General features: G+C 37.7%; 1 protein-coding gene across 5 annotated transcripts in view; it reads left to right on the top strand.

Annotated features, from left to right (window-relative positions):
* Positions 1–21,450, top strand: part of zmynd8 (zinc finger, MYND-type containing 8) — an 86,445-nt gene that overhangs the window by 26,928 nt on the left and 38,067 nt on the right. For all 5 annotated transcript variants that reach the window (XM_039735985.1, XM_039735984.1, XM_039735986.1 and 2 more), the window contains 2 exons: positions 5,461–5,531; positions 13,328–13,482. In XM_039735985.1, coding sequence (XP_039591919.1) covers positions 5,461–5,531; positions 13,328–13,482 — 226 coding nt within the window. The remainder of the gene's footprint in view (positions 1–5,460; positions 5,532–13,327; positions 13,483–21,450) is intronic.

Raw genomic sequence — 21,450 nt, 5'->3', positions numbered from 1 at the left:
GATTTTTGTAGTATTTTTGCAGTGCAGGAAACGCCACTTTTTGCAGACACGTTCACGTGAGCAAAACTCTCCACACTCTTTAGAGGTCTTGCTTTCTCTGCGCACTGCGTTCATAGTCAGTTCACGTGAGCCGCTCGGAGTACATGCATCAAAGCTTCTGAGCTGTGCCTGTGCTATCTCGTGCAATCTCGCGATGTCCATGGCGTTATTTAATGTTAGCTAAGACCCGGCACTTAAAAGTTTCTTGCTACAGCAATTTTAACTCCGTTACAAAGTGATCCAAAGTGTCGTTTATACCTCGTGTCTTCTCATTAAACTTGTATCTTGCGAATAAAGTATTCAGTGTTTTTCTTCAGCGCTCTTTGGGGGCTCTTCCTTCTTTTCTATGTACTGCGTTCATAGTCAGTTCACGTGATTACGTGGGAGGCGTGATGATGTCACACGCAGCTCCGCCCCCCACGGCCATCAGGCTAACGTCCATTACAGTATATGGAGAAAAATAGGTTCCAGTTATGACCATTACACGTAGAATTTCGAAATGAAACCTGCCCAACTTTTGTAAGTAAGCTGTAAGGAATGAGCCTGCCAAATTTCAGCCTTCTACCTACACGGGAAGTTGGAGAATTAGTGATGAGTGAGTGAGTGAGGGCTTTGCCTTTTATTAGTATATATATATATATATTGTGAACTTGACACAGACAGGTCGACATGTTGTCTTAAAACCACCACACGTTTATTTTACAGTATTTACAATTAATATAATGGTCACAAAGACCCAGTCCAGTGGTCACTCAGTCCTAGTCACGTGCACAAACCCCAAACCAATCACAGTCCTGGCCACAATGCCTTGTCTTTGGGCCGCCTCCACAGCTCCTCTTGCCTCGTCCTCCTTCCACCCGACTCTAGCCTCGAATTAATGGAGATGGCCCCTTTTATAGAGGACCCGGATGAGCCCCAGGTGTTCCCGGCATTCCTCCTCTAGCCACGCCCCAGCGTGGCGGAAGTGCCGGCTGTCCTCCCGGCTGCTCTCCGGGCGCCGTCATAAATCTTCCCCCCAGCACTTCCTGGTGTGGCGGAAGTGCTGGGGGAACAGGTCCCCAAGGCATTGGGGCGCCTCCTGGCGGTGACCACGGGCCCCTACAGGGTAGGGCTTCCATGCCCTGTACCCGTGGCCCCCAAAATAACAGTGACAGTAATTCCAGCCTGGAGCCTTTTTGGGTGTGATGCATCAAGCTTTGCACACTTGGATGTGGGGAATTCTCTGTCATTCTTCTGTGCATATCCTCTCAAGTTCTTTCTGGCTGAATGGAGAATATAAGTGCACAGGTATTTTCATGTCTTTCTACAGTTGTTCAGTTGTGGTCGAGTCCAGGCTCTGTCTGAGCCACTCAAGGATATTGACAGAGTTATCCTTAAGCCAATTTAATGGTTGTTTTGTGCTTAGGATCATTATCCTGCTAGAAGGTGAACCTTCTGCCCAGTCTAAGGTTCAGACTGAAGCAGGTTTCGATTAAGGAAGTGCAATGCAGTTTATTTTTGCATAGCCCAAAATCACACAACACGTGCTGCAATGGGTTTTAACAGTCCCTGCCTTTTGATAGCCCCCTAGCCTTGACTCTGTAAGAAGACAAGGAAGAACTCCCCCAAAAAAACTGAAGAAACGTTGGGAAAGGCAGTTCAAAGAGAGACCCCTTTTCGGATGGATTCGGCATGCAGTGGGTGTCAAAAACGGGGGTAAATACAATACACAGAACTGAACACAAGTAATCCTCAATACAATATAATAGTGCAATACAAATATTAGAAGTACAGAGCAGAATTCAACAATAGATGATATTACATAATACGATTTGGATTTGTTCAGGATCCTGGAGACCTTGACCATCAGGCTGCCACAGGGCACACGCACGCACTAGGGACAATTTTTAGAATCACCAATACACCTAACCTGAATGTTGGGAGGAAACCCACGCAGGCTCGGGAGAACATGCAAACTCCACGCAGGGAGTACCCGGGAAGCAAACCTGGGTCCCCTAACTGCAAGGCAGCAGCGCAACCCACTACGCCACTGTGCTGCCATGCATGAATTAATATCTCAGAATCCTGCTTATTTGGAAAACACCTTAATTTCCCAACATTTTTAAGAGGAAGAAACATGATTTAGAAAACTTTGTAATGTGCACTTTAAATGACATGCTAGAATCCAAGATATTGGGGGCTTAGTCAGTAAAATTAATGGTGATTCCAACTAAGTTAACTGATGACAAAATATTGTTGCGATCAGCTTCATTCCCTCCAATAATTAACATTTCTGTTTTATCGGTGTTTAAAGACAAGTAGTTTTCATCCATCCACTCCTTTAATTCACTAACACAACTAATTAAATCAACATCGGAGAAACTTCTCATTCATTTCGTCTTAAAGAAAGGTATTATAGTGGGTGTCATCTGCATATGAGTGAAAATTAACAGTTTTCTAATGATAGATCCCAGTGGAAGCATGTAAAGTTAAAACACTAAAGGTCCCAGTACTGAGCTCTGCAGGACACCATATCTCACTTCTGTGTATAATAATGGAGTATCTGCTGTGGCAACCCCTAACAGGAGCAGCCGAAAGAAGAAGAGGAGGATTGTCAGCACATTTCTGTACATATTGAAATCAGTTTGATAAATAAGAACTAAACCATGGAAAGGACACTTCCTGTAAGCCCAATATAATTTTCCAGCCTGTGAAGTAAAAAAGAATGATCAATATTGTCAAACGCTGTGCTTAAGTTTTACAACATAATTACAGTGGAGTTTCCTTCATCAGAGGATATCAGAATGCCGTTTACAACACGTTAGTGCTGTTTCTGTACTGTGACGAGTGCGGAAACCAGACTGGAATTTCTCAAGTAAATTGTGATGCATAAGGTGTGACTGAAGCTGACTGGTGACTACTTTTTCAAGTATTTTAGAGAGAAAGGGTGAATGTGAATTGGGTCTAATTATTTAGTATATGTTTCTTTGTCTGTGTTTTTAAGTAATGGTTTGATGACTGACACTTTTAGTGCATCAGGTACTGTGCCATGCAGTAATGAACTATTGATAATGTTAAGAATAGGCGCTGCAAGAAGATCCATTGCACTTTTTACTAGTTTTGTTGGCACCAGATCTAGGGAACAAGTAGTAGGTTTCATTTTAGAAATTAAAGTCAAGACTTTCTGCTCAGTTACAGGATTAAAATTCCTAAAATATTGAATGCAATGTGAGACAGGGTCTGCTAAGCTAGTATGTGGTTTGCATTGTAATGGGGATCTTATATTTTAATTTTGTTATTGTTTCTCACTGTTCTAAACAGTACCTGAGGATTTTATTATTGATATTATTTTAGAATAGCATTCTGAGCGAGCTTTAAAGAGAGCTTTTTTATATTTTTTAATACTGTCTGTCCATGCAATTTAAAAGACATGCAGCTTTGTTGTTCTCCATCTGCGCTCCAGTTTTTGAAACTCCAATTTAAGAGCTTGAGTGTTTTCATTAAACCAGGGAGAGTTTCTATGTGCTTTGATCACTTTTGTTTTAAAGGGGAGCCACTGCGTCCAGAGCATCTCTCAAGGTCATATTATAATGTGATGTTAGCTGATCTAAATACTTTTCCATGTTTACATTCGATGTTAAATGATCTAAATTGTTTTTCACAATTACACTTGACTTACTCAAAGTATTTATACATTTTGAAGCAGAATTACAGTCTAGATGTCGCACTGACTTTCTTTTAATCTGTGAGTGTATTGGTAAGGGCAGAATCAAATCAAATGTAATTAAGTAGTGATTAGAAATGTTAATGTAATGGAGTAATATTTACATTTTGAATTTCAACTTTTTAAGTTATAATTAAATCTAATGCGTGGTTATGATTATGAGTTGGACCTTAGACAATCTGACAAATAAGTAAAACATTTCATAAAAGTGTCAGTTTCCACATCAATGTTTACATAAAATTTCCCCATCAATACTACATGATCATAATTTCATAGCCCAATAAGATTAAAGGTTGCCAAATTCAGTCATGAACAATGAATATGGCCCTGGTAGTCTGTAGACTACCACTACACTTGAAAAAGTGTTGAAATCTGTTTTAATATTTAAAATGAATGCCCCTAAGGATAGAAGTTGCCTACATTTTTAGAAGTTATTTGCATTTTGTTACAGTAAATTATTCCAAGGCCTTCTTCTTGACCAGAATCTCTAGACTTATGAAGGAATGTGCATCCATCTGGTGACACCTCAGGTAGGGGAACAGGGTCAGATTTAAATGTCTGTACATTGTTCCTTTTGTCTTTCCCTAGACCACAACTAGTCTCCCAACACCACCATGCTTTACTGTTAGAATGGCATTGTGCAGGTAATGAGTGTTGCTTTGTTTCCTGTAGACTTGACAATTTGAATAGAGGTCAGACAGTTCAATTTTGGTTTATTCAGACCAGAGAGTCTTGTTTCTCAGAGTCTGAGAGTCCTTTAGGTGCCTTTTTGGAGGCTCCAAGGTGGTTTTTTTGTGTTTTTTTTTTAATGAGATGAGGCTTCTGAGTGATTGCTCTGCCGTAAAACTCAGATTGATGGATTATTTCAGTCATGGCTGGTGTGCTGCAAGTTTCTTGCATCTCCACATATGTTCACTGCTGCTCAGCCAGAGGGATCATTGGGCTGTTGGTCAACTCTCTTCTATCCAGCTCTGAAAAGTTCAAGTTATGATTGTTTCAGACGTTTTCCATTTAAGAATTGTGCTTTTGGGAACCTTCAATGTTGAATAATTTTTTGTAGCCTTAGTCCGATCTATGCATCATTACAATCCTGTGTCTAAGCTTTGCTGGCAAGTCATTAAACCTCATGACGTAACTTTTTCAGAGAGATACTTTCAAGTCCCGCGAGACAAGACTTTGTGCCAAGAGATTTAACCACACCCAGGGCCAGAAATAAAAAAACAAAGAGTAGATGACAAAGTAGATCGTCGTAAAGAGGCTCAGAAATGTTGGCGCGAAACACATGCAGAGCAGGATAGAGATAATGAAAGAACTAAAATTCAAACGTCTCAAAAAAATGATAGTAAAAATCGCATTAGCACAAACAAACGGAAATTATTAATCGGTGAAATAACGGAACAGTGAAAAGAGATCAAATATATTGTTCGGATTTAAACTTTAAGTTGGAGACTTGTAGATCGTTTAATATGTGTTGTCATAAGGGAAAAGTAGTGTTTCTTCCCAATGAAAAGGCGTATCTGCAAGAATTAAAATATTTGTTGTTTGATGAAAGTGAAATCCACATACGTGAGCGGCAGAGACACAAAGTGGCTGGCGCGTTCCGCAGGCCGAGTGGTTGGCGAGCGAAGCAAGCAGGGGGCAAGGCCCCCTAGTTGTTGTTATTATTATTAAAGACTAATTAGTTTTATCACTGACCTCTTTATTTCATGATATTGCAGTTTAGCGGAAGAGGAAATTAAAACAGAACCAGAGGTCGTAGAGGGGATGGACATTGCTACCCGATCCAAAGGTAAGTGTTTAACAAGTTCCTTCCCTACTTTTATGTCCTGGCTGTTTTAGAGGGATTTTAACTTTATTTGGTCTTCTTCATGTATGAGGACACAGTGGAAACTATAGATTCCTAGCACTATCTGTTATGATTAGTTAAGAAATAGTTACTACCAAGGACATAAGAATGAGGCAATGTAACTTGATATTCGGAAGTGAAAAGAAAGGCACCACCGGTGGCTGGTAAGCCCTGTAATTTTAGAACATGTTCTGGAAGGACAGTAGGCAGCATCACTAGCCTAAAGGAGAAAGTGAGTGAAAAAGTGTGACTTGATTGAAAACAGGGCAGATAAACCAGCAGATGCTCAGGATTCATGACCCTCTACATAGAGAAACAGGGTGAGATTACAAAAGTTATGCAGGGAAAAAATTCCTCTTCAGTGTTCAAGTTATGGTCTCAAGTCAGGAGAAGTGGAGATATGTTGCCCATTCAAAGATTGTGTCTGGGAGGACTAGCATTATCCTCTAGTCTGTTAATTGTCAGGAATTGGTCCACAAGTGGAAGGAGTAGTATCATGGTGCCCTTTTAAGAGAAGTAATTTGGAAGCTGCCTAAGAGACCTGCCCTTTCAAGCTCTATGAAACACTTTGGGGTACCAGAAAGTTCTTTGGTCACATACCTTTGAGACTTTATGTTGGCCAATTGAAAGGAAAGATGTTCCCTATGAGCAAAATAATTTAAAGAACCAAACCAGGATCCCAAAAGAATATTAAAAGGTTTTTAGCAATAGGATATAAAAATACCAGGGGCCTCATGTATAACGCCGTGCGTAGAACTCGCACTATAACATGGCGTAAGCACAAAAGCCAAAATGTGCTTACGCACAGAAAAATCCAGATGCAGGAATCTATGCGTACTCCAACTTACACGTTCTTCCGTTACATAAATCCCGATCAGCGTGAAAACTAACGCTGGTGCACGCGCATTATGTAACGCCCCAAATCCTCCCAGAATTACGCCTATTTGAATATGCAAATCAATATAAATCGCCCTTAAGCGCAGCCTTCTGTGAAAAGACAATGGGAAAAGCACGGGCAAAACATAAGAATTTCAGCGAATACCAAGTGGAGGCAAAGGAAAAACATACTATTTGTTCAAATAAACCGTGGTATAATCAACAAAATGAAGTTGATCGAGTGACATAGCGTGTTGGAGAAACTTGAAAGCTCACATTCACAAAATCGCACAGTGCCGGAAATAAAAAAGAAGTCACATATCAAAGTCGCCGTGAAAAGCCGAGTTGTAGCCCACTGTCTGAGTGTCATATGAAAGTTTATTAGGGTACAGAGAAAAAAGGCACATGGTGGGGAAAAAGCACGAAATGTCAACTTCAATCTCGACATTTCCACTTTAATCACGTAGTTTATTTTGCCATTTAGTAGAACATCATAAACTTCATCTTAAAATCGTTTAATTAACCAGTTTCTCAAATTACATTGTAATTAAAGTAGCACGTTAAATGCTTTGTTTTGTATTTGATCTTCTACTCGTATGTGCTCTGTGTGTGTGAATCACTACTTGCTTCTTAAACTGGCTCTCTTCCTCCAACTGGACACAGAGTCCATTACATTCGTGATATTACAGCTCTCTGAATAACTAAAATACTGAGATGTATACGTGATGTCATTTTCATGATGATAGGAGTTAAAGCACGTTATTAAACATGTGTTTCACTTGATGAAATAATTTATTGTCGAAATTTGTCGCATGCTTTTAGCTGTGTTGTTATTTTCTCTTTCTGTTTTATATTCAATATATATTGCGTAGCGCCCAAGAGTCCTTGCTTTTCTTTCCCCAAGTAACCGATCGCCACACAATCAGCTCTGTAATAGACGTTAAGCAATCTGTAAGCTTAGCGCCGATTCTTCAAAACGTTTAAAGAACATTGAAATATCTTCGTAGTACATGTTTAATTATTCTATCCTTCATGACACTCCCAGTGAAGAATATAGATTATTTAAATAAAGTTAAAGTTTTATGTGTATAATTTAACAAACATATTTTGCTGCATTTCACCTTAAAAATGATATCGTCATCATATGTAAATACGCGCTTTATAAAGTGGCTCAGGTTGTGAGATATTATAACTGTAGTGCAAGTTTACAGTGGGGTGATTTTACTTATAAGTACAAACCGTTCTACAAGGAGCAATTGATTGAGTGCATTTAAAGTTCTTGGGATGAAACTGTTTCTGAACCGCGAGGTCTGTACAGGAAAGGCTTTGAAACGTTTTGCAGTGGCTGAGACAGCGTATCCTTAAAGCTGTATACCGATAATTCTCTTTCCTATCAGCTGCTGCTGTGATTCACACTCAGATACAGTGATATAAATACTCCGAGTCGTGCAGTGAGAGTAATATGGAAAAAGATGATCCGCTGTGGCAACTCCTAACGGGAGGAGCTGAAAGAAGAAGAAGAAGAAGAAGAAGTGAGAGTAACAATGCTAAAGCAGTTATGGTGTTTGGAATACTATGGCTGTTCCCTGAACCATTATATTGTTACGAGTTAATTACAATCAGATGCATTACACTAATAAACAATATGCGGTTAGTTTCTGTGTATTTATAAAGCCGCGTCATGAAAATAATGAGTAATCACACAAGAACAGTACCATTGCTTTGACGCTGGGTGCCGCCAGTTTGCAAAACCGAGCCGAGAACTTGCGTACGACAAGGCATGAGGTACCGTGGAAAAGTGCGTGGCTTTACGCCAAGTGTAGGTTTTATACATTGCGATTTGAACGTGGAAAAGTTCTTACGCAACATTTCTGTGCGTACGCACCGTTTATACATGAGGCCCCAGGTGAGGGTCATTAACCATGAAAGTATAACACGCAAAATATTGAAACCAAAACACAAAGAAAGAGGTCAGAAGAGGTCACAATTTCTGTGATGATGTACAAAGTAGAAATCTGCAAATCATGCACAGTGTACCCCATTGGTACCCACAGCTGCCTATATGAAAACTGAAAGTTGGGGAACCAGGCCAAACCAGAGTTAAGACACTTGATTTATGATGATCCTTGGATAGATGCTACCTGGAGAGGCTGACTTATTGGAGAGGAAGTGAGTAGGAGGTGTTAAGTGGAGAGAATATAGTGATTGTAACATGGAATTGGGAGTCTGCTGGGAAAATTGAGTGAGGTGAGGTGAGGGAAGTACTGAACAGAAGGAGAGCGCATTCATGCTGAGACAGCATGGAAAGATAAACGTGTGAAAATGGTGGAAAGCTTCAAGTTTTTCTATCGGTGTTGGCAATGCTGGTGTTGGTGTTTGCAAAAATGCTAAAAAAGTGGTGTTGGAAATGTTGAAAGCAACAAAGATCATGGACTTGTATGTTTGACAGACCTGAGCAACATGATTGTGTGAAAGGAGGATTTCTGAAAAGAAGGGTGCTCAATCCAACTTACAAAGGAAAGAGTATGGGTCATATCAAGTGGTAAAGCTTTAGGAGAAGGTAATGAAAGTGGTTAAGAGAGTGCTAGAGAAAAGAGTGAGAAATCAGGGAAATAATAATGAAAAGCAGTTTGATATCTGTTATGATTTTATTATAATTAAAAAATTTTCCTGGGCTTTATGAATTTTTCTGTACATTTCCTTTAGTGTAAACTTGGATTTTGGAGGACAAAGAATTTAGCTTTTAAACTTACTTATGGATTATGTTTTAAACTTATTTTTGTTAAAGATACATTACTTTTTCTGCTGCACCTTTTTGTTTTTGTTCTCAGTGTCATCGTTTTATGCTCTGTTTTTCTTTGTTTGTATGCAGTTGCTAGGTAAGGTCAACTGTAAGTTGGACATCTCTGGGTCATAAGTACAAGGTGAGCCAAAAAGAATTGCCACATTTCAAACGCGTATTCTACAAAAACACTATAAGGTAAAATACATTTCATTACGACACAAAAATGGGTATACAAAATAGATTTTTTCACTGTGTTTTAAAAATGGCCATCATTAACAATACACCCTTAAAGATGATTTCTGAATGCTCACATGACTTTCATGCTTGCCATTTCAAGGGGAATAGTGGCGATTTCGTGGTGAATAGCATCCTTGAAGGCTTCAAGGTTTTGGGGTCGAGTTTTGTATACTTTCGACTTGAGATAGCCCCACAAGAAGAAATCGCATGGAGCGAGATAAGGCAAATGTGAAGGCCATCCGACCGCGCAAGGAGATCCGCTTCCCCAGAAACATCTCCCGCAAAACTTGCATGGATCTCCATGCTATATGAGTTATTGCTCCATCCTATTGAAACTAGGCATCCACCACATCCATTTCTTCCAGTTGGGGCCTCAAATATTTTCTTGCATTTCAATGTAATGCTTTGAAGTGACGGTGACTGTTGATCCTCCCTCCTCAAAAAAGTAAGGGTCTGCAATGCCAAATTCTGCAACGGCACACCAAACTGTAACACACTTACTGTGCAGGGGTCTCTGATGAAGTTCACAAGAGTTAGTTTCTGCCCAGTAGCGAACGTTTTGCTTATTTATGAAACCATTCAAATGGAAATGTGCCTTGTCGCTGCACATGGCGATGGCATCTTGATGAACAGTTTGCAGAATGTTCGTGCACAACTCTCTACGGCTCTCCCAGTCTCTCTCAGTGAGTTCCTGTGCTACCATCATTTTGAATGGATGTAAATGAAGGTCTTCTTGCAAAATCCTCTTTAAAGACGTGTTGGAAATGCCTAAGGCTGAAGCATGTTTGCGCACTGAACGTCTAGGAGACTGCAAAATTGGCGCCCTTACAGCTTGGATGTTTTCAGGCATTCGTACAGTCCAAGGCCGGCCTGGAGATTTTCTGTTCAATGTTGTACCCGTCTAAGTTTAGCCACCTATTGAAGAATTATTTTCTGTTATGGGACGTCACCATTGGGAGGAATGCTGAAGTGCGTTTGGAAGGCATGTTGCGTAGTGATGATGGATTTGTTGTTGTTAAAGAATGCTTTGACAGTGAAAGCACAGTATGCACCGGAGAAAGGCATTTTGCTGACTGAAAACTACAATGGATCGCCTATCAAAGGACCCCCAACCACAACCCACTCGGCTGCCTATATCTCACACAATGACCTTGAGAAATCTGATACTTCATTTTGGCTCACCCTGTATAAAGTTTGGTATTATATACTTTGTGGATATTGTGACAACTGTTTGCAGTTGGATCACTTTTTTTTTTTGGTTAACAATTTTCAGTTCTACTTTTTAACTTTTAATCAGCTTGATTGTATGTTCTCCTTGCGTCTGAATGTCTTTTTTTCTTTTTGGTACTCTTGTTTTCTCACTCCTGTTGATGCACTGTTGCATCTGGTGGAAACTAGACCTAATAATTTTCCCATTGGCTTTGATGGACAGAAGATTCATTTTTCCAGCCTACATTTAGCAAGATAGTCTTCAAGTTGTGTAATGTGTAATCCAGTCATATGACTGATTTACTGATCTAAATATTGGAATCATGCTTGAGGATTCTAGTATTTGTTTTTTATTTTGTCCAACTATTTTTTGACTTTGCACACACACACCGCAACCCATGAATATTCCTTGGGCTAGCAATTTGTGAAAGGTATTTATGCAACATTCCACAAGCATTAGCACAGCAACAAAGTAACATGTCACATCTTAGTTTTGAAATCAATATAGCTAATTTTACTGATATGCATTGGAATTCAAGATCCAAGGAATTAAACTGGGAATCAAGGAAGAAAACAAAAATTGTGTAAGACATGAAAAAAATGTCATTAACCTCCTTAACATTATGTTTACCCCCAGGGAAAAAAGCCAGTTGCATTAATTTTTTTTCAAACACAAAAACTGTTATTATGTATAACAGAAACCTGTAAATAACAACAAGTAAACATAATTAATGTAGGAAAGTTAGTATAGCGTCATCTGTCATATTGTACTGGTACAGATTTAGTATTCATGCTTTGTGTGATTTGTTTTGAAACAGTCATCAGTGCACATAGGTACTATTCGAACAGATGTTGAAAGATAATTTTGTAATATTTTTTCAGTTGCTTGCTCATGAAAGGGTAGAATGTCAGTGCTTGACCTACACGATCGACGCCACTCATTGTATTATGCTACCCTACCACAGCTCAAGGTTTAATAACTTTTCACATTTTCCCTGATATGAATGTCAACAGTTGCTGCATTTTGAATAGTGTTGTTCTCCACTCGATCATAATTATTTTTCATTTTTGCCACACAGCTACAGCACCACGCTGCTTGACGCATTCACATGGCTAGAGTCACCATATCACGGAGGGTTGTTCATACAATGCCGTATCTATTCGTTTTCTTTGAAGTAAAATTTCAAGCAGTTCAAGTGAGGTATAGACACTGTCAATCATTATACATTAAACTTGTTAAATAAAACGGTCCATCAGTGACAGCACAGATAATGTAGTGATGCTGTATTGACTGTAATTGCCATCCTACTTGGTCCCTTTGCTGGTATAGAATATTGAGTTCCAGATGTACCAAGAACTTGCTTTGCACAGTATGTAAAACTTGATACTGAATCATGCCCGTTTGAATGCGATGTAGTATATACATGACAGCATTCTCTTGTAACCAAAGAGACTTTTTTCGATATTTATGTGACCTTCTGAATATGTTTGATGATTGCCTGATAAACATCCCAGTTTTTTCAGTTTCAGTACTAGGTGAATGGCTTCAATAATAGTTATTGTTATAAGTAACATACAGGTATTTTATAATGAGAAAAAAGTGACGCTCGTAGCTTTACTGAAGATGGAATCTGCAGCAACCAGTTTATGGACCAGTGACATCTCTGGACTGATTTACCCACTATACTCTGCAGAATTAGGAGACTTAAAAACTCCCAACATATTGTCTGGTATGATAGGATGCCAGCAACTGCGACAAGCAAATGGTTTACCGTGACTTTTCCAATATTGCTTAGCATAGTGGGTTCTTTGAAGAACTATTTTCTCCACCAGGCTATCATCAACAAATTGTAAATAGTCCAGATAATCATGATCAACAGATATCTTTAGACTGGGGCTACCTGTAAATGGGCAACGAGGAGCTGCCAGATTGTCAGCAGTAGTATGAAACTGACACCAAACATGGACACCACTGAGGCTTGGCAGATCACAATTTACCCAAGAGATGTTTGATGACCAATTCATATCATCATCATTGTCGCTCAGTTCGACCCATGGTTCAGTTTCAGTTTGTTAAAAAACTGACTTTATGGCTTTTCGTGTGCCATTGTGTTTTTTATTGAAGGCTTCCCCCTTCTTGTGAATATTGATGAATTATCATAAAGTGGCAGAATGCATAGAAATATTCCTGATTTCTTTTGCAACACAATGTTGTTTTATTCAATAGATGTCAGCAAAAATCTGTCACAAGAGTTATTCTGGCTTAACACTGTAAAGCTGATCATTACATTTCTTGGGTTTAACCGAATTTACATAAAATCCTGAGTTTGAGTCATGCTCGGAATTAATGCCAAGGAGGATAATACAGTTAGTGGTTTCCCCATATTTTATTTTTCTGACAGATAACAGGAATTGTTCTTTAATGAAGTTATGGTTTAAAATTGCTGGAAGAATCAAAAATAGACATCACAAAGCCAGAACCAGAACCTTTGGTTTATGCCCCATAGCTATTGCCCAGAAGAGGCTTAGTGGTTTTTATCCAAAAAATAGAAATAAAGAAGCTAAACTAACACTTGTAAAGAGAGTATATGAATTTATATGTGATGATGTTGGTCCTTTTGTTTTATTTTAGTTTCAGATCCAGGCTCAGCAGAAAGAGCAGCACAGAAAAGAAAACTCCCAAGTCCCCAACATTCATCTAATGGTCACTCTCCTTCAGATAGCTCTGCAAGCCCTATAAAGAAAAAAAAGAAACCTGGCTTAGTTAACAGCAACAACAAAGAACAGGTATCTATAAAGAGTGTTTTGTTTACCAGAGTTCAATAAAGAATTGAAGCTTCCCTAAACTAATGGTTAAACTTGGTTGTATTTCTTTGTTCAGGTATGAGTTTGGTAATTTTGTTACAGCTTCTGAGCATTTATTTTTTCACTTTAAATAACATTATGCAGGATGTGAAACAGGTGGTGAAAGTTAAATTAAAAAATAAAAAATAAATTGCCAATTGGGGGACATAACCATGACTTTTAATACAAATATGGTGGCTGAAAAATCCAACCAGAATAAATCCTAAGTATTTCTAGTCATCTGCTTAGTAAGATGTGGGAGATTGTGGTGCATTTGTAGTTTTCAGAAAACTATTCTTGGCAGCATGAATATTTATATTAGGAAAATTCTTTATTAAGCAGCAGTACAAATGTTGTAGACTTTCAATCACATATATGTTACTATGCTTATCAAAAATGTATTGCAGTTAGCAAAATATTAGTAAGGTTTTAATTATATAATAAAATATTAAAACACAATATAATCTAATGTAACAAAGTTTTCTTTTGGAAGTGCCCTAATGATTTGCTGATTTGAGTACAGGAAATCCATTTGGTCACAAAAGACACAGAAGACAGTTTGCCAATCACTGCCAACTCAAGCCTTCCACTGTACCTTCCTACATTTATGCTTAGCCCTTGTTGAGCCATTGCCTTTCTTACTAGACAAATTTCTTTCTGTTTCTGTGCTGTCATAAAAGGAAAATTTTACCAAAATGTAAACATTTTACAGTTGTTTGTTACATTGAGAAGTGTATATGGGAAGGCAGTATTAACACCTTTCTGTAAAGTTAGTTTATGTTTATTTTTTTTCATGTAATAGCCCTGTAGCCTTAATAAAGTCAATAGTTCAGAGTACCTAAAACTGAACAAAATGTGGACATTTTCATGTTCAGGTACTTCACATCCTGACTTATGCAAGGTAGTAAATTAACAATGCAATAACATACCTTGAATTTTTAGATAAGTTTGAGATGTTACTTATTTTTGTGTTTATTTTGGTTCCTTTTTGTAATGCTACATACAGTGTATAGAGTAAGTTCCATGCCAGAGGTTATGCATAGGTGTTGGAATTAATGTTATTTTAGTTTCAGTACTTTTAATTAGTTTCTTTTTTTCCAATACCTTTTTCACCTGTCTTTTCAATTTCTACTTACTGTAAATTTAGATTTATTAAGTTATGCCCATTTTTATTTAAGTTTTTTGTTTGATATCTTAGCTCAATTAGTTTTTATTTTGAGAGAATCATTTAAGTTTAGTTTAAATTTAAAGTATCTATCTATTTTAGCTTTAATAATGGCTGTTTAATGATAACCAGAAAATGCATGTTTAACAAAAGAACTATAGAAACATGCATATATGCCAATGAAATATTAAGTGAGACTCTTTTTGCTCCAGCCATCCATACAGATAATTATTTTCTGAACATTTCATAAAGTCTGTCTCAGTTGTGTAGCAGTGCCAGTCTGTTCAAGGAGCAGATAATTTACCTGGGCAGCACAAGGCATTTTAAATTTTGCAGTGCCTTATGAAGGCAGGTAATTCACCCAGCCTCCTAAACATTCAATAAATAGCAATGCAAATTACTGTGTTTGTATTTTTGTGTTAGACTGACTTAGGTGGCCAGGCAGCATCTTTACACAAAGACAAAGTTAGTTTGTTGACCAGTGACACTTGTTATTTTATTTTCTTTGGTAGGTTTGTGTGTTCTTAGCATGTCATGGTCCTCAGCCTGTTTTAAGACTTGATTATGAAATAATATCAAGAGTATTTTCATATTCATTATGCTGTGTCCTCTTCCATGAATTGAAAAAAATCGGACCACCACACTGTATTTTATGCACTTGTTATTATCTATTCATATATTACAGTACATTATAGAATAACATTTGATGATAGGGCATGAGTAAAACTAATTGGGTCACTTTAAAGTCAATTTTCAAAGTATTTGCCTCTGGGCTTTCAATGGCAACTTTTAGTACTTGACTACTATAAGATGACTGTTGTGCTGTTCCTCTTTTGTAAGCATTTGACAGGAGACTTCCTGATTTGCCTCATTGTATACTACTAGTAAATATTGTGTCCTGAAACTTTATTTGTGCACACCCACATATGCTTGCATTTCAGAGGAAACATTAACCAACAATAGGCTACCAGAAATAGATTTTTTTTAAAAAGCAAGAACAACAGATTTTAATTTCCACTGATTTTCATTTTATTGGAGTTAGTTTTCAAGTGTTCAGTTTCAATTTAGTTGCATTTTTCATTCAGTTCTTAGTGTAAATTCTATTTCATTATGCAAACTACTGTTTAAGTCATTTTAGTTGGGTTTCATTGACATAAATAAGCCTGATTGGAATTGGTTGGATTTGCACTTTTCATGACACTGTTGTTTTTTCCAGTATAGCACAAAGCACAAGAAATCTAATGCATAAAGCCCTTGCGTGGTATTTTCCACAAACGTTTTAGGTTATGTCATTTTGAATATTATTGCCAGTTTGTACCAAAACAGAAAGTTCATCTGTTGAATAGACATGCACAAATTTATATCCACTGATGTAGGAAAGCAATAAAATAAATGTGATGAACAAAACCATTACATTGCTGCTAGGTAAATCCTCACATAATGTAAATACTGATTACTTAAGCAATGTGCTTGTTTATGATCAGGGGGAATATTTGTATATGTATGTATAGTTATAGATGTTGAGCATACATACACTTTGTATATGCAGACCATTTAGGCTTTATCGATCTGTTTATTTTCCTGTGACATTCCTAATTCAGGGTTGTGAGGATCTGAAGCCTATCCCTAAAGCATCTGGCACAAGGTAGCAAGCAACTCTAGGCAGCCCAGTTATGTGCATGGTACAAACCTATCTTTCAAGTATCCTTATCACTATATCTTTAGGTTAGGGTCAAAAGCATCCCCATGAGCACTTTCCACATTGATTAACAGTAGCATTGAGCTTTGGGTCTCATGGCTGTGCAAGAATGCACAGGCCATCCCACAGGGCTTTTTGGGTTCCTTCTAGGGTATTTCTGTGTGTGTATTACTAGACTGATAAAGTATCATCTCTTAGTTATGAGCAAAGAGATCAGGAGACCCCAATGGAATAAATCCATGCAGACACAGTTGGATTGTGTCTGCCTTATACAGATATTGCCCAGAATTCAGAGTCATTTTCAGAAACCAAGGGATGGCAGTGCCAGGTACACTGTTACAAACCCAACTCTCTCTGCTGCTATCAGTTTGCTTACTGCTCCCCCGAATACAAATTTATGCCTCTACGTTAGCCTGCAAAAACAGTTAATGTCTTCATTGTGAGAGTTGATGAAAAAAGTTATATAACAGGCATATCTACATATTCATGAAAACTAAAACTTTACTTTGTTGCTTATTTTACATAATAATTCTAATAACTTATTGTAAGATCTACTAAATGAATTGTTCTTCATATGCTATACATGGTAACATACAGTAAATAATTAAATTGCATGTGTGTTTTTGTATTTTTATAGAGAATTTAATTGTGAGAGAGTGCAGTCAGGAGGTGTCATTGGCCACAAATAAAGTTGCAATAGTGATTGAGTTATTCAGTTAATTCCAGTATCATGACTATGAAATTGTTTTCCTTAACCTCACAAACTTCTAAAAATGTTTCTTTCTGCCTCTCTGTAAATAGACATTATTGTTCCTTGCATATTTTTATTAAGTTCATTTTTCTCCTTGAAACTATGATACCTATCGCCTTATGTGTGTACCAGGTCCAAGTAGCATCAGCTAGAAAGTGAATTTCTGTTCTTTAGAATATGGAATTAAACAAAATTAACCAGCACTTGTACTGAGAACTATGTGTGAGCTTCAGTTGACGAATGACATGATATGCTATTCTTGAACACTGACTTCTATTATAAATGCTTAAAAACTAGGTTAGAGGGTTATTGAAAAGCAAAGAGTGCAGGGATACTTCATGTTCATAGACATTTCTCAGCATTAAAAATGATTAAACTGTAATATTTTGTAAAAATATTCCAAAATAATGTGCATTGTAGAGAAATTGTGGGCTAGTAATTAAACCCATGTGAATAATAAGAGTCAAATCTGCTCAGGTCATTTCTTATCATTTAGATTTTTTTACGTTTTCTCATAATTATCTTCAAAAATATTTTTTACTGAATTTGCTTAATTTTATTAGACTCACATACCTATATAATTAAGGTTTTTAGACTTTTTGTATTCTGTTTGCTTATTCAAACTTTTATGAAAATGTTAATATAACTGCCATAATTAAAATGCTTTTGAATATTTTAAGTATATATACTTATAACAGCTGTTGCACATTTTCAGAATTATTCATTAAAATTTACTCCTTACATTTTTGTTCTTTTACTATAAAATACACGTCTAAACAAATTAAGAGAACAGTTAAAATATACATATTGGATCTTGTTGAACAAAATATTCGTGGAATATCTTTACTGAGTAATAATGTGTAATTTGTGGGAACAAAATGATGTAACAACAGTCAGTGGAAACCAAAATCGGCATACTCCTGCTGAGATGGAGGATGATGTCAGGAGGTATCTCTTCCTAGACCTGAATCAGGGTATCAGTGACCTCCTGGACAGTCTATGACACTACTTGGCAGCATCGGAAGCACTGATACCTAATGCCCCAGAACTGGTTTCTGGTCTGGGGAACTTGCAGACAATTCAGTGGCATCAATGCCTTTATCATCCAGGAACTGCCTCCACACTCTAGCCACATGAGACTGGACATTGTCCTGCATCAGCAGGAACCCAGGGCCCACTACATTAGCGTAAGGTCTGACAATGGCTCTGAGCATTTCATCCCTAGGACCTAACAGCAGTTAAGGTACAGTGTACTAGCACATGGAGGTCTGTGCGACCCTCCAAAGTATGCCTCCCCAGACCATCACTGACCCACCACCAAATTGGTCATACTGGATGATGTTGCAGGCTGCAGAACGTTCACCGTGGTGTCTTCAGACTCTTTCACGTCTGAAGTGTGAACATGCTCTTAATTGTGAAGAGAACAGAGCGAGAATGGTGGAGCTGCCAATTGTGTATTCTCTGGTGAATGCCAGTTGAAGTACACTGTGATGGGCTGTGAGCACAGTTCCCAATATAGAATATTGGGCCCTCATGCCACGTTTGGTCAGAAACACGCACACCAGTAGCCAGTTGAAGGTCATTTTGACCTTGCTTCTCCTGTTCCACCTCACACAAAGGAGCCTGCTGCTGGGATGATGCCCTTCCACTGCCCTGTCCAGCTCTTATTGTGTAATGGTCAATCTCCTGGCATCTCCTCCATGTTCTTGAGTGCTGGGAGGCACAGCAAACCTTCTTATGACAGCACGTATGGATGTGCCATCCTGCTGGAGGTTTCCTGACTCAGTGAGGAAGGATAAGGAGAGAGCAACTGTCTGTGGTAACCATCTGCAAAACCATTCCTTTTTTGCGGGGGTTGTCTTGATGTTGCCTTTCCAGTGCACTTTTTGTCACTTTCATTTTCTCCAAACAGGTGAAGCTGATTCACAATTACTTATGCTTCCTAACTGCACAGATTGATAACCCTCAAGCTTAATTGACTTGGTATTAGTCTGTCACAATTTAACAGTTCCCTTAATTTTTTGAGCAGCGTAAATGTGTACACACCTGCATTAATGTGACATTTTAAATATATCAATGCATATTTATTGTTATTAAAATGGTAGACAACTACTAATAAAAATATTAAATTATCATTAAAACAGGTATTTTGTGCAAAGTTAAAACAGCACAGTTTTGTTTAGTGTTGCTGGCTTGCAGAATTGGCTGTAAATGTGAAGATTTTGTGATTAAGTTCAGTTTTATTCTCTTGATTTGTGTTTTTGTACAGCTCTTTGCAACCCTCTATTTCTGCTGGTATGCAATATAAAAGAGCCCCTAATCACTGAATAAAATAGAGTTAAAGGTTGTGATAGTAATTAGATCTCCTGTTGGTAGCTTAGCTTTGTATAGCTGCATATTTCAGTATAGCATACTGACCCAAAGAAGAGTAGAAAATCATGTTTTTGTAGTGAAGCTTGCTTGTTTAACCTGCACTTTTTTGATTAAGGCTTAATACACAGTTTATCTGATGTCATATTAGCATGTAGTTTTTCCTGTTGATTTGAAAAATAACATTTAATTAGTGCAGCACCTATTAAGTTGCACGTTAAACTTTTGAGTGTTACAACCTACTGACAAACCAACGGTTTGCATTAGGGACAAAAAGTTTTCAATTTGCAGAGGTCAGTCATCAGATAGAAAGTAAATACTTTGTCATCATCAGTAGTGTTCTACCCTATTGCAAGTTAAAGTATCTCACTTATCAACTCTCTCTATAGTTCTTCGTTAGATGTTTAATTATAATTTAAATAGTATTGTCCCGTACATTGTTGTTGTCTACTTTTCTTGGACATATCTTCAAAGAGACGTTTATAGACCAACCTGGAATTAGTGCCTTATAATATGGGTTTACCCTTCTCTGATAATGATAGAGCAAGGGAACTTACTGAACTGCTGGTTAGAAGGCATTCACTGCAGTGGAATATAGATTTTGATCAGAATTAAATTCCCAGCTCAGGGTTGCATTAGAAGCATATTTCATGGGAAAGACTTCACGCTCCATGACCGTTTAACTCTTTTCTCTCAGTAGTGGTGTCCAACTAAAATTCATTGTAGGATGTTATTTTCTGTCAAACATACTACAAGTCAAAAGTTTGGAACACTTCAGTTTTTTTTCTGCTTTTATGGAAATGATTTCAGTTTAATGAAGTCACAGCATAGAGCAAATAAACAATAGCAAATAAAAAAAACAAGTCATGGAATCAGTAAGTGTATAAAATTTTATTCACATTTTTGATTAATCAAAGTAGCCACCCTTTCTATAACAGCCGAACTGTGGTTACCCTTTTGATTCAGAATGACAGCCACTCTTTTCAAGTCACCAACTCTGTCTCCAGCAAAAGGACCCCAGCCCACCACACTTCCTTTCTCAATGTTTGACAGTCGGTGTCACACACTGAGGAACCATCCTTTTACCAACTCAATGATGTACAAATACCCTGCGTGATGAACCAAAGATTTCAAGTTTCGATTCATCGGATCCATGGGACTTTTTTCCACTCTGCAGTAGTGTACAGCTATTTTGTCCTTTAAGGAATGGCCTTCTTATTGCCACTCACCCTGTCAAACTATCAGCACAAAGTCTCCTCTTTACGGTAGAAACTGAGGCTTTTTTTTTCCAACCACTGGTAAGCTGGTGACTCTCAGAAACTTGTCTTCTGATTGGGTTGTTACTTTGGATCTGCCAGATTATTTCCTATAAGAGCTTCTTCCAGTTCCAATTGCCTTAAGATTGTGTAGGGCACTGTACTCACTGATACTTTGAGAAAAAACTGCAAAACAAATCAATGAAAGGCCTAATTACCTAAGGGTAATAATGCTCTGTCCCATTTCATTTATTAATTGCCATTTTCTTGCTATTATTACTGAAATTTACAACTTTCTACAGTGTAATATAGATCCAGTAAGTACTTCAGAAGATGTAGTAACATGGTCTTTATGACAGACAGAGGGTTTTTATGTAATCAACAGAAGTTGGGATACCTGTGATAAATCATTTGCTTCAACTTGTAGGTTGCAACCTATTAGTTGTTCCCTGAAGAAGGTCAATTTCTAATATTCTGAAATGTCCTTTTTTGTCAGTTTTTGCTAAACTAAACTTTAAATTTAAACTTCTGGCAGTTTACTGTTTATCTTTTCAAACTGATTAAATATGAAGAAAAACTGAGGTGTTCTAAAACTTTTGACCGGTACTGTAGATGCATCTGTTTTCAGCATAAATTAAGAGAATAAAGTTAGGGGATATCAATAGAGCAC

This window comes from Polypterus senegalus, chromosome 14 (assembly GCF_016835505.1).
Source record: "Polypterus senegalus isolate Bchr_013 chromosome 14, ASM1683550v1, whole genome shotgun sequence".
Classification (NCBI taxonomy): domain Eukaryota; kingdom Metazoa; phylum Chordata; class Cladistia; order Polypteriformes; family Polypteridae; genus Polypterus; species Polypterus senegalus.
Note: the sequence above shows the minus strand (reverse complement) of the source record. Positions and strands in the feature narration are given on the sequence as shown.